The 14,244-nt window shown below is 50.3% G+C and overlaps 1 protein-coding gene across 1 annotated transcript in view; it reads right to left on the bottom strand.

Annotated features, from left to right (window-relative positions):
• The window catches only part of FAM227A (family with sequence similarity 227 member A), a 39,018-nt gene that overhangs the window by 19,698 nt on the left and 5,076 nt on the right, over positions 1-14,244 (bottom strand). The window contains 7 exon segments of the mRNA XM_045834774.1: positions 807-930; positions 3,098-3,202; positions 3,876-3,977; positions 4,710-4,856; positions 6,501-6,577; positions 7,383-7,452; positions 12,271-12,353. Coding sequence (XP_045690730.1) covers positions 807-930; positions 3,098-3,202; positions 3,876-3,977; positions 4,710-4,856; positions 6,501-6,577; positions 7,383-7,452; positions 12,271-12,353 — 708 coding nt within the window.

Here is a 14,244-nt window from a genome sequence, read left to right as displayed (position 1 = left end):
TCCTTACCACATCACGGCAATAAACCTTAGCCGTGAGTGCAGCGTCTGAGTTCTCTTCGCCAATCTCCTAACGTGGGAATAGTCTCCGAGACCGGAATGCTCCCTTTGCCCTGGCTGGTGGGGCTCAGTGGCTTGGGCACCCTGCCGAGAACCGAAAGGGCACTGGTTGGATTCGCTGGTTGGATTCCCAGTTGGGGCACATGCCTGGGTTGCAGGACAGGTCCCTGGTGGGGGCATGCGAGAGGTGCCCATGTTTTTCTCATACATCGGTGTTTCTCTCTCTCTCCCTCCCTTCCCCTCTCTCTAAAAAGATGTAAGATCTTAAAACAAAAAGTGCTTATATTTGCACAGTACCTAGTACACAGGAACCTCTCGATAAATGGTAGTCTTTCGTGTGACCTCAGAAAATGCCTGGGTTGAGATGGGGGAGGTGGGGAGGAGACAGAGAAGCAGCTGAATAGCAAACGTAACACTGGCACCGTGGGTGCTGTACCCAGGGGGGCCCCTGGCAGCGCCCGGCGCAGGGCGTGTGGTGGGGGGGGCACGTTCTAACTGGCATACTGCTTTTGGGTTCCTGAGTTCTGGGCTGGACACAAAAAGGAGGTAAGAAATGTCTCCGAACTGTTTTGGGGAAGGAGGAAAATTCTATTCTTAAGCTCTAACCATACATTTGACTTTCTTTAATGTCAAGGAGAACAAAGGACAACTGCTTCAGTGGAGGGGGGGCGATGGCAAACAGTAACACACTTGGGTGGAAAAAATATTCACAGAACTGCTCTACCCAGCAGAAAGCAGGCGCCTCCTACCTGAGATCCACAGGCTCATGGTGTTACAGACGTCGGACTTGAACTCGTGCGAGTTGAACCAGGATTGCGGGAAGCAGCAACAGAAGCTGGTGTACAGGCCCTTACTCAGCAGTGATGGCAACCTCTGGGGGGCAAGCAGAGCTCAGGCAACATTTCTACTCCCGGGATAGAGCCCCTGACGTCAGAATGGGCCTGTGACAAAATCCTCTACCTGACACCACGCTGCCTTCCTGGTTGTGAGGGGAGTGGTTTCTGCCTGCGGCTGCCCCTCGGCTGGGTGGACCCACAGCCCTACCCGGGGACCGCTTCTCAAACACGCTAGGCCGGCCACCCCTCCTCCAGCTCCTCTGTACGCGGTCCGGCCTCAGCCCCATCCGCATCCTGGCCAAACAGCAGCCCACAAGAGGACAAGACACCTGTGGCCAGCCCACCTTGTTGTCCCCCAGAGATAATACTAGTAAGCACTGCTCACTGGTTTTTTTCTACGCACAGGTGGTACGGTCTGTTCACTCTGGTTGAACTCAGATTCTACAATATTCTTTGGTTTTATTCATTTAGCATTATAACATAAGCGCTTCCCCAAATTATTCTAAACTCTGTGGGATTTTTACCCCGATACTGGCCTTCATAATCTTGTGCTGAGTGGGGTTATCAAAATTTACTTAACCCCCCACTGGTAAATATTATCCTCTTTCCAAGACTTTGCCTTACAAATTGTGCTGAAGAGTTATTTTTACTTATTAAACTATTTCATTGTCTGGCACATATCAGACGGTCAAAATTGTTGAATGACTGCATACATGCACGAATAAAAGCAGCTTTTCCTGGATATTAAATTACGTCTTCCAGGAGCTGGGACAATAACGCTGTTGATGACAGCAGCGGTGATACCCCGGGGGCTTATCACGCCCAGATGCCTTACAAACGCCCCCCATTGAACCCTTGCTTGGGGCAACTCGGCGAGGGAGGCATTATCGGCAGAGGTGCAGAAAGCCTAGGAGACTTGTTCAGTGGTCACTTATCCACGGGGATGTAAGTGCGTCCCAGCGTCGCAGTACTAATTCACCCCCCACGCACACTGCGACACTGCCGCTCCCTACGCCCTTGACAACACTGGGGACCAGGTAGAAAGGCGTATTGGGTTATTACTGTTCTCATTCGTATTTTTAATTACTGTTAAGGGTGAACTTTTTCTGGTGAAATTCTAGTGTATGAACTTTGTCCATCGGCCTGGGGGCCGTTTCATTTCCTTCTTACTGACTTGTAAGAGTTTTCCTGTTGTGTGACATATTCGTATATGGTACTGGTGTTTTTGCCTAGCTTCTCATTTGCCTTTTAACTTTGTACTAATTTTTAAAAAAAATTTATAGAATTAAATCAGTCTTTTCCTTTATGGTTGTTTGGGATCATATTAAAAAAGTCCTTCCTCACCCCCAAATCAGGCAAATATTCACTTATATTTTCTTCTAGCAATTCTTTTAGTACACATATACATATGTTAATATATAAAATAAATATGTGTTCTACTTTTAATTTTTAAATTATATGCTTATTTAAATGCTTCAGAAATACACAGAATAGAAAAGAGCCCTGGGTGGTGTGGCTCAGTGGGTTGAGCACCAGCCCATGAACCAAAGGGTCACAGATTTGATTCCCGGTCAGGGCACATGTCTGGGTTGTGGGCCAGGTCAGGCCCCCAGTAGGGGGCGCGAGAGAGGCAGCCACACATTGATGTTTCTCCCCCTCACTTTCTCCCTCCCTTCCCCTCTGTCTAAAATTAATAAATAAAATCTTTAAAAGCAAAAGAAAAGGAAGTCACTTATAACATTATTTCCCAGAATATAACCATTGCTAAGAGTTTGGAAAATACTTTCCATACTTTCTTCTATTCATAGGCACACATACGTATTCCATATATGTTTTTAACATAGACTTGTATAAACTGCTTTGTTTTTCACTTAAAATATATCATTATATCTTTCCCAGTACAGGGTGGGGTAAAAGTGGGTTTACAGTTGTGAATACGTGCCCAAAGAGGGTTCATTCGTGTATTATTATTTATTCATTATTGTATTATTTTCCATCCGAAAAACCGTAACCCCACTTTGGCCCCAGCCCGCACGCACAGACCTGCCTCACTGTGTGCAGCTGCTGCGTTCACACTCAGTGTGTGAACACACACGACTCACTGATCACTCCCTCATGGGAAGAGGTGAAGGGCACTCCGCCGGCACTGGAAGCGAACAGCTACCGCGTGTGATCTCTTCTCCCCAACAGTGGCCGCGACTCACCTTTAAGACAGCCTCTTCGTAGTGGGACCTGGACCCGTGGAACAAGAGAGAGGCATAGTGCTGCGCTATCCGGTCGAACAGCTTGTTCTGGACCTCTCTGTTTGGCTACCGGGAAGAAAGACAAAGAAGGAATTACTGCCCTGGCTTGCATAGCTCAGTGGATTGAGCTCGGGCTGCAAACCAAGGCATTGCAGGTTCGATTCCCAGTCAGGGCACATGCCTGGGTTGCAGGCCATGACCTCCCAGCAACCGCACATTGATGTTTCTCTCTCTCTCCCTCTCTCTCTCCCTCCCTTCCCTCTCTAAAAATAAATAAATAAAATCTTAAAAAAAAAAAGAGAAGGAATTACTAGAGTCCCTTGTCGAAAGAGCCAAGGGCTGAGATTCTCAAATAAGAATTTCTCTTCATTTTAGGAATCTCATTCTCAGGACATTTAGCCTCATGTTATTTAGGAAATAACACAGCAGTTTGTTTCATAGGTTTTATACAACGTGTCGAGGGGCAGAGAGCTGAAGAAAGGTCCTGACCTTACTCTCAGCCCTGCCCTTGACCCAGCCTTGCGACACCACGGAACAGTGGAATAGTCCCTAAAGCTCGGGGAAGCCGGCTAAAGCACAGGGATGAGGACGGGCGTGGGAGGGGAAGGGGTGGGGCAACAGGAGAGGCTGCAGGGGCGGTCCACGGAGTCAGAGGGCCCATGGCAAAGAGGTCAGGTGGGATCTGTGCCATGGGAAAATAATCTGAGCAAGGGAGAGAAGCAGTCAGATGTGCACTTACCTGGAACCTCTCATGAAAGATCCACCAGAAGCTATCCAGCCATATGGCTCTCAGAGAGGGAGAGGAGAGATACTTCTCCAGTTCCCTCTGTGAACAGAAAGACTTGAACAGAAACAAAGTTCACATTATTATTGTTGCTGTTACTGTTCTTCTTGTTTTATTATGCACCTGGGGTCTCAGCCAGACTCATAAGTGTCTCTATTCAAAACCTTCCTCTGCTCCTTCCGTGTCCCACACTTCGTCATTGTTACTAATCACCCCATTTTCCCATCAGCTATCTTTGGAGTCAACATACTTTGGAGTCAACTTAAAACACAAACACCTGCCCCTGGCTGGTGTGCCTCAGTGGACAGAGGGTTGGCCTGAGAACCAAAGGGTCACTGGTTCGATTCCCAGTCAGGGCACATGCCTAGGTTGCAGGCCAGGTCCCCCAGTAGGAGGCTCTCAAGAGGCAACCACACACTGATGTTTCTCCCCCTCTCTTTCTCCTTCCCTACCCCTCTAAAAATAAATAAATAAAATATTTTTTTAAAATTTAAAAATATATATATCCTGAGAGGGTGCACTCAGAATTTTTTGCTCATCGAATATGTGACCAGAACAATCTGAAGACCAGTGCTCCAGTAGAAAGAATCCAGGCTTTGGAGGTAACCTGGGCTTGGGGTCTAACCTCAGCCAAGCCACTTGCAAACTGCGTGGCCCTCAGTGACTTACTCAAATGCCCTGGGGTGTCAAACCGGGACAGCTGCGTCTGCCGCAGGGTGCCGGAGAAGCTGGGGCGCTGCCGGGCCCACGGCCGGGCGGCACACGGGTGAGCTGCTCGCTCTTGCTCACCTTGCCACTGAGGGTGCTCCTCTCAGACTGGACCACGTTGTCCACCATGTCACAGAACCCCACGCCGTTGGGCAGTTCATTTGGCCTGGAGACGTCAAACTGGGTGCACTGGTACAGCTCTGCCAGCAGGTTTTTATCTGCTGTTTTCTGAAGCAAAAGAAGCAGAACATGAAAACGGGGTTCCATCATTCTGACGGTTTCCAACAATAGGCCATCTTCCCCTTCACGACCTTCCGGAATGCTGAAAAGAACGGGGTGCAGGCACGACCCCACACCCCTAACCAAACACCCACTCACACTGTTTCTCTTTTCCCTTTCAGGCTGTGAGCACGTGTGTATAGATGTGTATATGAGACTGCACTTTACACACACGTGTGCACACTTATGTCCTGCTCAACTTTAGATTTTTCACATGGCTACACTGTCTTCAAACTTCTCATCTGAAATGACACATCCTAGCCGTGACCAGTGTGGCTCAGTGGACTGGGCACTGCTCCCTAAAGCGAAAGACTGCCAGTTCGATTCCCAGTCAGGGCTTGTGCCTGGATTGTGGGTTCGGTCCCCAGTCAGGGCGTGTACAAGAGGCAACCAATCAATGCTTCTGTCTCACATCAACGTGTCTCTCCCTCTTTCTTCTCCCTTCCCTTCTAAAAAAAAAATTAAATATAATAACATACCCTATTAATAAGATGGGCTATAATTTAATTAACGGTTAATTACTTCCAATTAATACTACTGCCATTATATTTAAATTCATGATAAAACTGGGAACATATAGTTTCCCCCCTCCTTGGGTTATTTATTTAGTATGACTTTCTCAAAATGTCAATATGAGGTCAAAGAATATGACTATCCTTATGGTTCTTAATATATATCATTAAAAGGATTTTTAAAGTAAAAATAAAATAGGACTAAGAAAATGTAAAACTACGGAAAAGTAGAAAGAGGAAACCAACTTCCAGCAGCCACAGGCGCCTGCCGGGAACGTTCCGAGGGCGGACCTGCTCTCCGTTGGGCCATGGTGCCCGCACTGGGGGGGGGGACCACTGATTGAATGCACCGACACCGAGTCAGATGGCTTGGGCTCAGATGCCAGCTCCACCATTTAGCGCTGTGCCACCTGGGGCAGGACATTTAAATCTGGTCGGCCACCATTATGGGTCATAGGACAGTTTTTCGATGCTGACTCTCAACTGTTGAACTTGATGCTGCGTGGGAATTTTCTAAGCTAAAAGATTTTAAAAAGATAGCAATGCTGTACTGTTCACATTCTCCTTCACTGAAGGGCACTGAAGTAGCTGAAAGAGCAAGCTCAGGGGAATCCTAACGGGGAGGCTGCTGGAGAGGGCTGGCAGCGTCTGACTGTGGGTCCGAGCATCTGACCAGGAAGTGGGGACTGGCCATCAATCAGGCATGATGGCGGACAGGTCAGCTACGCCTGAATCTCAGCCTCTTGGGCACCTGCAGGGACCGGCTGACTCGCCCTGCGGTGTGGACGGGCCCTCGGAGCAGTGCGGCCCAGGGGCTCTGTGAGCGCGATCTGAACGCACTGTTCGCAGGTTCTGCAAACAGACAGATGAGCGACCTGTGGAACGCCCCCCATTCTACCCTTTTCAGGGAGTTGTGCCAAATGCTAGCATTCTTAAAACACTTTAAGACCCTCCACAAAGAGAATTCTGTGAGTTCCCGCACCGTCACCATCCAGGTGCCCATTACGTCCCCTCCTCTCAGGAGCAAAAGGGACTTCATGCCCCGCAGAAGGCAGGCAGAGACCAGGAGTAGGCCCCTTACCCTTTTGACAGTGGACGGCTTGACGCTCCTGGACTCCGGGCCGCCGCAAGGAGCCTGTGGTTTCCTTTGGCTCGTGTCTGCGGGAGAATGGAAGAGGCACGGGGCATGAGTAGCCGAGGAGCCTGCCGCTGCCGCTGCAGTTACAGCTCTGACTTTTCACTCGCCCTGAACTGCCTGGTGACCCTCGTATCCCTACTGCCACTAGATCCCACCTGTGTTGCTGACTTATTAAGAGTCCCTTCCTGCCCTGACTGGCATGGCTTGGTCGGTCGGGCGTCATCCCGCAAAGCAAAAGGTCGTGGTTCGATCCCTGCTCGGGGCACATGTGTGGGTTACGGGCCGGTCCCTGGTTGGGGCGTGAGAGAGGCAACTAATTGATGTTTCTCTCCCTCTCTTTCTCCCTCTCTCAAATAAAATAAAACCTTTAATTAAAAATTAAAACCCAGAGTCCCTTCCTTATTTGATCAGACAGACCACGTGAGCCAGAGAGGGAGCCGGGAGAGGCGGACAAAACATGGGCTCTGGAGTCAGGCTGGGGTGAGCGTGGGCCGGCCACACACGGGCCGGGACGCCGCCGGCCCCCAAGCTGCTCCTCATCCACAGAGTATGTTCGGTGGCGCCAGCCTCGCAGGTTGGGGCATCGGGAAGACTTAACAGGGGAACACGGTGAAAGCACCCGATGCCACGTGGAACGTAGCAGGTGGGTCTCGGAATGGTACTGTCCTCCCCTCCTTTGTCGCCCAATGTCAAGAAGTCAGGCTCAAGGCTCCTTCAGAAGAGGACAACAGTATCCTCGTCTGAAGCTCTGGACTCGATCCATTCTAGAGACTGAAAAGCCAAACCCCGCAAAACACCATCAAGGCCATGAGAAACGATTTTTGCCTCTGTCTCCCGAGCCGCTGTGACTTTTCTCTCTTAAAGCCTTCTTCTCCATCTCAAATCTCTCAATTGCCTTCAAAAACCAGAAAGAAATGAGACATTAGGGATTGATACAAATACTGGCGGATGGTGGGGGTCAGGGACGAGGCCATTTCTCCTGTGGGTGTGCCAACGCCCTGAGCAAAGTTTGGGACAGCGCCTTAAGCCTTTCCCGTGTCTGGCAGGGCCTCGGTGGCCACTGACCTCAGGCGCCTGAGTGTCGCCACCAACATGTCCCTCAACCCACCCTCTCTCGCGCTGCCCCTCCCCCGGGCTACGCCTCCGAGGAGCACAGGCCTTGGAGCCGTTCCCAACACGGCCCCACGGGTTACACACTACTGCTTACTCTCTGTTAGGGGGCCAGTGACACCTACCTTTCAGGGTTCTTGCAAGGATCAGATAGAAAGTATCGAATGCATCTTAAAATACAAGCACGGAGGCTACCACAGAGGAGCTCCTCAATAAAGACTAATTAGTATTATTATTATTATTGATTACTATACACGTGACCTCTCAAGAAATTTCTCTTGATCTCTGATGCCTCCTCTCCTACCCCCGCCCCCTCCTGAGGAGGAACGCAGGCTGCACACATGTTGGTGGCCTGAGGGGCTGTGCCGACCACCCACCCGGAACGCACTGCGCCTGCGTCGCAGAGCCCGCAAAGCTGCGGGCTTTGGTGTTCTCACCCTCCGGGAACTGCCCCCGCCCGTGCCGAGAGCCACGTCAGCGCCTGGGGAACATGAAACTACGGGGTTTAGGGTTCACCCCCTGGAGACCCGTGTGAGCAGCAGCAGTCGGGGCTGCCCAGCGGGGGCGGGGCTTGAGGGCTGGGGGAAGAGGCGAGGCACCCGTCTCCTGGGCTTGATACACTGAAACGCCCCTTGGCACGTGCGCAGGCGTGAGCGTGTGGGAACGGGGTCACGTAAGCAAGGTGTGTTTCCACACCGCTGCTCTGGTCAAGTGCACAAGGATGAGGATGGTGAATTGGTGGGTGGGTGGCAATGCAGCAAAACAGCGAGGTCTCTGCTCCTTCCCAGGATGCCGCCACAGTCAGGGCCTTAGGAGGGCGCAGGGCCCCACACACCGAGGGCACGGAAAGGACAGTCGAACGTTGGACAGCAGCGAATTTTAGGGGAAGCGATGAGACTGGTCTGGGGCTGAGTTTGCACGTGAGGTGACAGCGCACCTACGGGTGGGGCTGTTCCTGGGAAGGCAGCTCCCAAACCTGGCCGGGGACCAGATCTCGGGGGATCACTCAGGTATCCAGACTCATTAGAGAGGCTTACTCCTTAGGTCTGTGTTGGGTCCTGAATTGTTGATTGTGGCTCCTGAATAGTTAGCTCTGTTTAAATGTTTAAAAACCAGTCATTGTCACAGTATAAAATCAAACGGCACAGTAAAAAGTCTTCCTCCTACGCCTTGCCCAGCACCCTTCGTATCTTGCAGGAGCCTTTCAGAGCAGTTCCGTTCAAACGGGGCCAATCAAGGGGCACACGGCCCCAGACCTTGCAATTTGCACTTTGAGTTTTCGAAAGCTCCAGGGCACCCAGATGATTCGTTAGGGGTAGGTATCCCGCCTCTAGGTGGCTGGGAACATGAGACTGCGACACAGGCCAGAAGCTACAATTTGCAAATGTATTATCCACCCCACACGTATTCCCCGAGCCAAACGAACAGCCCAACGCTGTGCGGCTGTCGAGAAAGATGCTGCAGCGTGCAGTGTCGCCGTCCCTGCCCTACGAGGGCCCGGAGTGGTGGGAGGAGCCGGTGACCAAGAGGTGAGTGGAGCTGCTGTGGGGAGGGACAGGGTGACAGGAGTGTGCCCAGAAGGGGCACTTGCACTCGTCTTGGGTGGAGCGGCCGAGAAGCAGCGAGCGGAAGCAACGCGCCTGCCTCTGAAGTGAGTGGTGAAGCTGTGATGACCGGCGAACACGCTCCCGAGGGAGACTGGCCTCGACGCTACACCAGGTTCACGGCCAGAGCCTGGGGGAGACACGCACGGAGGGCACGGAGGGCACGAGAGAGGGAGCAGACACAGGAGATGCCAGCAGGAGGGTCTGGGACTCGGCAGGGCAGGGCTCCCTCGTGCATCGTGCATCTGTACGCATCTAGGGAGCGCTTCTTACCCACTCACGGGCCCTGCGCTCCTCAGTGCCATCCCGTAGGGTGGCATGGAGGCGAGAGAAACCATTCTGGCCACAGGAGAAGACACTGACAAACCAGCTCTAAACTGGGTGCAGACTGACAAAAGACCCAGAAAAGCACACACAATAGTGAAGGAGAAGTGACGTTACTTGACTGCAAGAGTCACTATGGAACAACGGTAATCAAGACAGGGTGGCATTGGCAAAGAACAGACAGACAATAGGTGGAACAGAACAGAGAGCCAGAAACAGATCCACATAAACACAGTCAACCGAACTTGGACAAAGGGTGAAAGGCAACTCAATGCAGCAAAAACAGTCTTTTCACCAACCAGTGCTGAAACCGCACACCCGCACGCAAGCAAGTGAACCGAGGCCCCGACCTTACGCTCTTCACAAAAATTAACTCAGAACAGCTCATAGACCTGCGTGTACAACGCAAACCTATAAAACTCCTAGAAGGTAACACAGGAGAAAAACTTAATGACCCTGGGTAAGGCAGTAGCCTTTTGGATGCAACACCAAAGACACGATCCACGGAAGCAACGGTTGGTAGCTGGGCTTCATTAACATTGAAACCTGCTCCGCAACAAAGTCGAGAGAGCGAGGACACGGGCCACAGCCTGGGGGAACCGAGCTGTAAAGGACACGCACAATAAAGAATTGTGATCACCCCGATGTTCATAGCAGCACAATTTACAATAGCTAGGTGCTGGAAGCAACCTAGATGCCCATCAGTAAATGAATGGATCAAAAAACTATGGTACATTTACACAATGGAATTCTATGCAGCAGAAAGAAAGAAGGAGCTCCTACCCTTTGCAACAGCGTGGATGGAGCTGGAAAGCATTATGCTAAGCGAAACAAGCCAGGCAGTGAAAGACAAATACCATATGATCTCACCTTTAACAGGAGCCTAAACAACAAAACAAAGAAACAAGCAAAATATAACCAAAGACACTGAAATTGGGGACAGACTGACAGTGACCAGAGGGGAGAGAAGAGGGAATTTCTGGGGAGAATGGGAAGGGTTTACAGGAACAAGTTTAAAGGACACATGGACAAAAACTAGGGGGAGGGTGGTAATGGGAGGGAAGTGGGGAGGGATGGGTGGGTGGGCTGGAATGGGAGTAAAAGGGAGAAACTGTACTTGAACAATGATTAAAATAAAAAAAAAGAACTGTGATCAAACACATACAAAGAATGCTTGAAACCCAACAATAAGAAAATAAACAAATCAGTTAAAAAATGAAGCCAAGCCCTGGCCAGGCAGCTCAGTCACTCGGAGCATCGCCCCAATGCGCCAGGGTCGCAGGTTCCATCCCCGGTCGGGGCACATACAAGACGTAACCAGTGAACGGTTAAGTACGTGCAACAACAAATTCATGTCTCCCTCCCTCCCTCCCTTCCTTTTTCTCTCTAAAAAAAGCAATACATTTTTCTGACAAATGGAGCAAAGAACTTAACAGACACCTCACTTCAGAAGACATACAGCCCTGACTGTGTGGCTCCGTGGGTCGGAGCGTCGCCCCAATACAACGAGGTTACAGGTTCGATCTCCCATCAGAGCACATACAAGAAGCAACCGCTGAATGCGTGGATAAGTGGAAAAACAAATCCACGTTTCTCTCCCCCCATCTCCTGTCTCTCTAAAATCAATACATAAATTTTTTTTAAAAAGGAGAAATACAGATGGCAAGTGAGCATATAAAAAAGATGCTTAACATCACATACCATTAGAGAATTTCTAATGAAAACAATGAGATACCATTACATACCCATTCGAGTGGCCAACATCCAGGACACTGACACTACCAGATGCGGACAGGGGCGCGGAGCGACAAGGATTTCCCCTCACTGCTGTGGGAATGGAAAACGGCGCCGCCACTGTGAGAGACAGTTTGGCAGCATCTCCCGGCCTCAACACACTCGGCACTCCGTCCAGGAGTCACACCCCTTGGTCTTCAGCCAAATGAACTGAATATCGTGTCCACATGAAGCCTTGCACATGGCTATTTATCACAACTTTACTCAAAATTGCCAACACTTGGAAGCAACCAAGATGTCCTTCAGTGGGCGATGGATAAACTGGTCCATCCAGATCATGAAGCTACTAAAAAGAAATGACTCATCAGGCCACGAAAAGGCACGGAGGAACCTTAAATGCAAATCACTAAGTGGAAGCAGCCAACCCGAAAAGGCTACCGGCTGCAGGGTCCCAGCCATATGACATCCCGGAAAAGGTACAGCTGTGCAGACAGTAACTGGGTCCGTGGTTGCCGGGGTTGGCGGGGGGAAGGGGCACAGAGGGTTCCGGGGCCGTGGAGTCATCCTGTGAGGCCCCACCAAACGTGGATACACGTGGGTACACATCTGTCCAAACTCCCAGCGCGAAGAGAGAACCCTAATGTAAAGGACGAGCTTTGGGGGATGACAACATTTGTCATAATTTAGGCTCCTAAGTCACAACGAATGCGCTGCTCTGGTGACGGGGAGGCTGCGCATGTGTGGGGACGGGTGTGTGAGGACTCTGTACGTTCAGCTCCACGTTGTGGTGAACCCGCAACTGCTCTAAAAAATAAATTTCATTAACGAAATAATTTCTCTTTGAGACCTCTATTAGGCAGATGTGCTTTCCAATAAATGGAGGGGCCGGCAGGGCCCTTCCTTCCTGAAAGCCCGGCCCAGCCCCAACCCCCGACACTCACCAGGCTGCTGTCCAACAGCTGGCGGCTGAGGTCTATCTCAGCCATCTTCTGGTTCACCTGGTGGATGGAGCCGATGAGGCAGGCTGGGGGCGGGGCTAAGGAAGCTCTGTGGGCGGTGCCACATGCCAGCAGGGCGGTGCCAGTTGGAAGGGGGCGGGGCGGGGGCGGGGGCGGGGGCTAGGGCTCCCTCCTTCCCCGCCTGTGCTGCTTCCCTGTGCTGTCCCTCCACTCCCTTCTTTTCTTTTCAACACTTCTTTTCTCTTGTTTAAGATGAGTTGCTTTATAAATTCTAAATGAAAATTATATTCCAAATACCTTGGAAAACATAAAAAGCAATCATCCATTATGCTACCACCCTAACAAGTCCTGTTAGGATTTGGGGAGACTTCCTTCCAGTACTTTTTTGCAGAGGTACAAGCTCAGTGTATGCCTGTGGCTACTCTGACTTCTCTCCCACTCATTAACATACTTCCGTAGAGCTAAATAATTTCCATAGTGTTTGAAATGGCATTATATGAATCCCTGTAGAGGATGCACCTTAATACACTTAGCTGTTCCTTGACTATTGAATATTTAAATTGTTTACAACTTTTTGCAAATTATTTACACACACAGTCGCACAGAGTGCTATTTCCATATTTTGGATTTCTCCCTTAAGAGAGGTTTTCAGGAGCCTGGGTCAAAGTGCATCTCGACCTTGTTTATCATTGTCCAAATCTTTGCCCACTTCCCTGGCCCATCTGGTGTTCCTCTCTCTCTGAATTCCCTTCTGTCTGAGCTTCAGTTGGTCCAGGACATATCCTCCGTAAAAGCCCCATAATCCCATCACTCCTCGCTGCCTTCACAAAAAGCAGGAGTCACTCTTTCTTCCATTACCTTCAAGGGTTCTTACAAACCGGAGGGTACGTGACAAATGAAGGTGCCGAGGAGGGACATAACAAACCCAGTGGGTTGGTTAGGACGAGATGAGTGTGGGATTAAGAAGAAAGAAGGAGCATTAGAAAAGGCTCAGGAAAGCAAGGCACAGTGAAGCAGATCCTGATGAGCTCCCACGAGCTCATCTTGAGGGGGGTTTCGGAGAGGTGTGGGACAGGAGAGGCCCGGCAGGGTTTGTGCAGTCTGGCTGGCAGCAGCGTGACTTGAAGGGAAATGAGCTCTTCAGGAGATGGAAGGAGCTGCGGTTATTTATAACCTGAGAGGGTTATTTGCTGGACAAGCTCTAAGCCGTCCAGAGATGGGATTCTGTGCACCCCTGGGATATAGTTCAAGGTCAGAAGTGGTGGTGGTGGGGGGGTGGTCAACAAAGGCAGGACTAGAGAAGTTAGATGCTGGCAGAGCCTGGATGATGCCAGAAGGGCAAAGGCGGGGGCCCAGGCAAATGCGCTGGCAGGTGAGAAGAGGGCAGATCAACCAGAGTAAAAAAATTTTTTTTGCCCTGACCACGTGGTTCCATTGATTAGAGCCTCACCCTGATTTGACAACGCTGGGGGCTCCGTCCTGGGTCGGGGTGCACACAAGCAGCAACCGTGAATGCCCAGCTACTCGGACAACAAATCAATGTGTCTGTGTGTCCATCTGTCTCCCTTCCTCTCTTTCTCTAAGCTCAACTTAAACACATTTTTTAAACTGAGTCTTAAGTTCACTTGTCTGAGGATAGAAGCCTGCACAATGACCCTTTAGTTGCTACCTATAACTGTAATTCTTTGGAAGGGAAAGGGGAAAGAAGGAGACAATGGAAAAAAAAAAGAGCTTTTTTTCCTCTTCTTCCTCATTCTTTCAACAAATATTTCCAATACTTCTGTCTGAGCTCTTTCTGATTATCTTAGTAAACCAAAGTCAAATCAAATAATCCTTCAGAGTCTCCAAGGCTTTTAGAGGCTAGGAAGAACTTAAGACATGAAGAAAAGCAACGGATGTGTAAGGAACGAGTTAGTAAGTAATGTACGTCCTAAACTCGGTGCTTGCAGGTTACAC

This window comes from Phyllostomus hastatus, unplaced genomic scaffold, assembly GCF_019186645.2.
Source record: "Phyllostomus hastatus isolate PE091 unplaced genomic scaffold, TTU_PhHast_1.1 phas_contig_198, whole genome shotgun sequence".
NCBI lineage: Eukaryota > Metazoa > Chordata > Mammalia > Chiroptera > Phyllostomidae > Phyllostomus > Phyllostomus hastatus.
The sequence above is the reverse complement of the archived record's forward strand: the minus strand, read 5'-3'. Positions and strand labels throughout refer to the sequence as shown.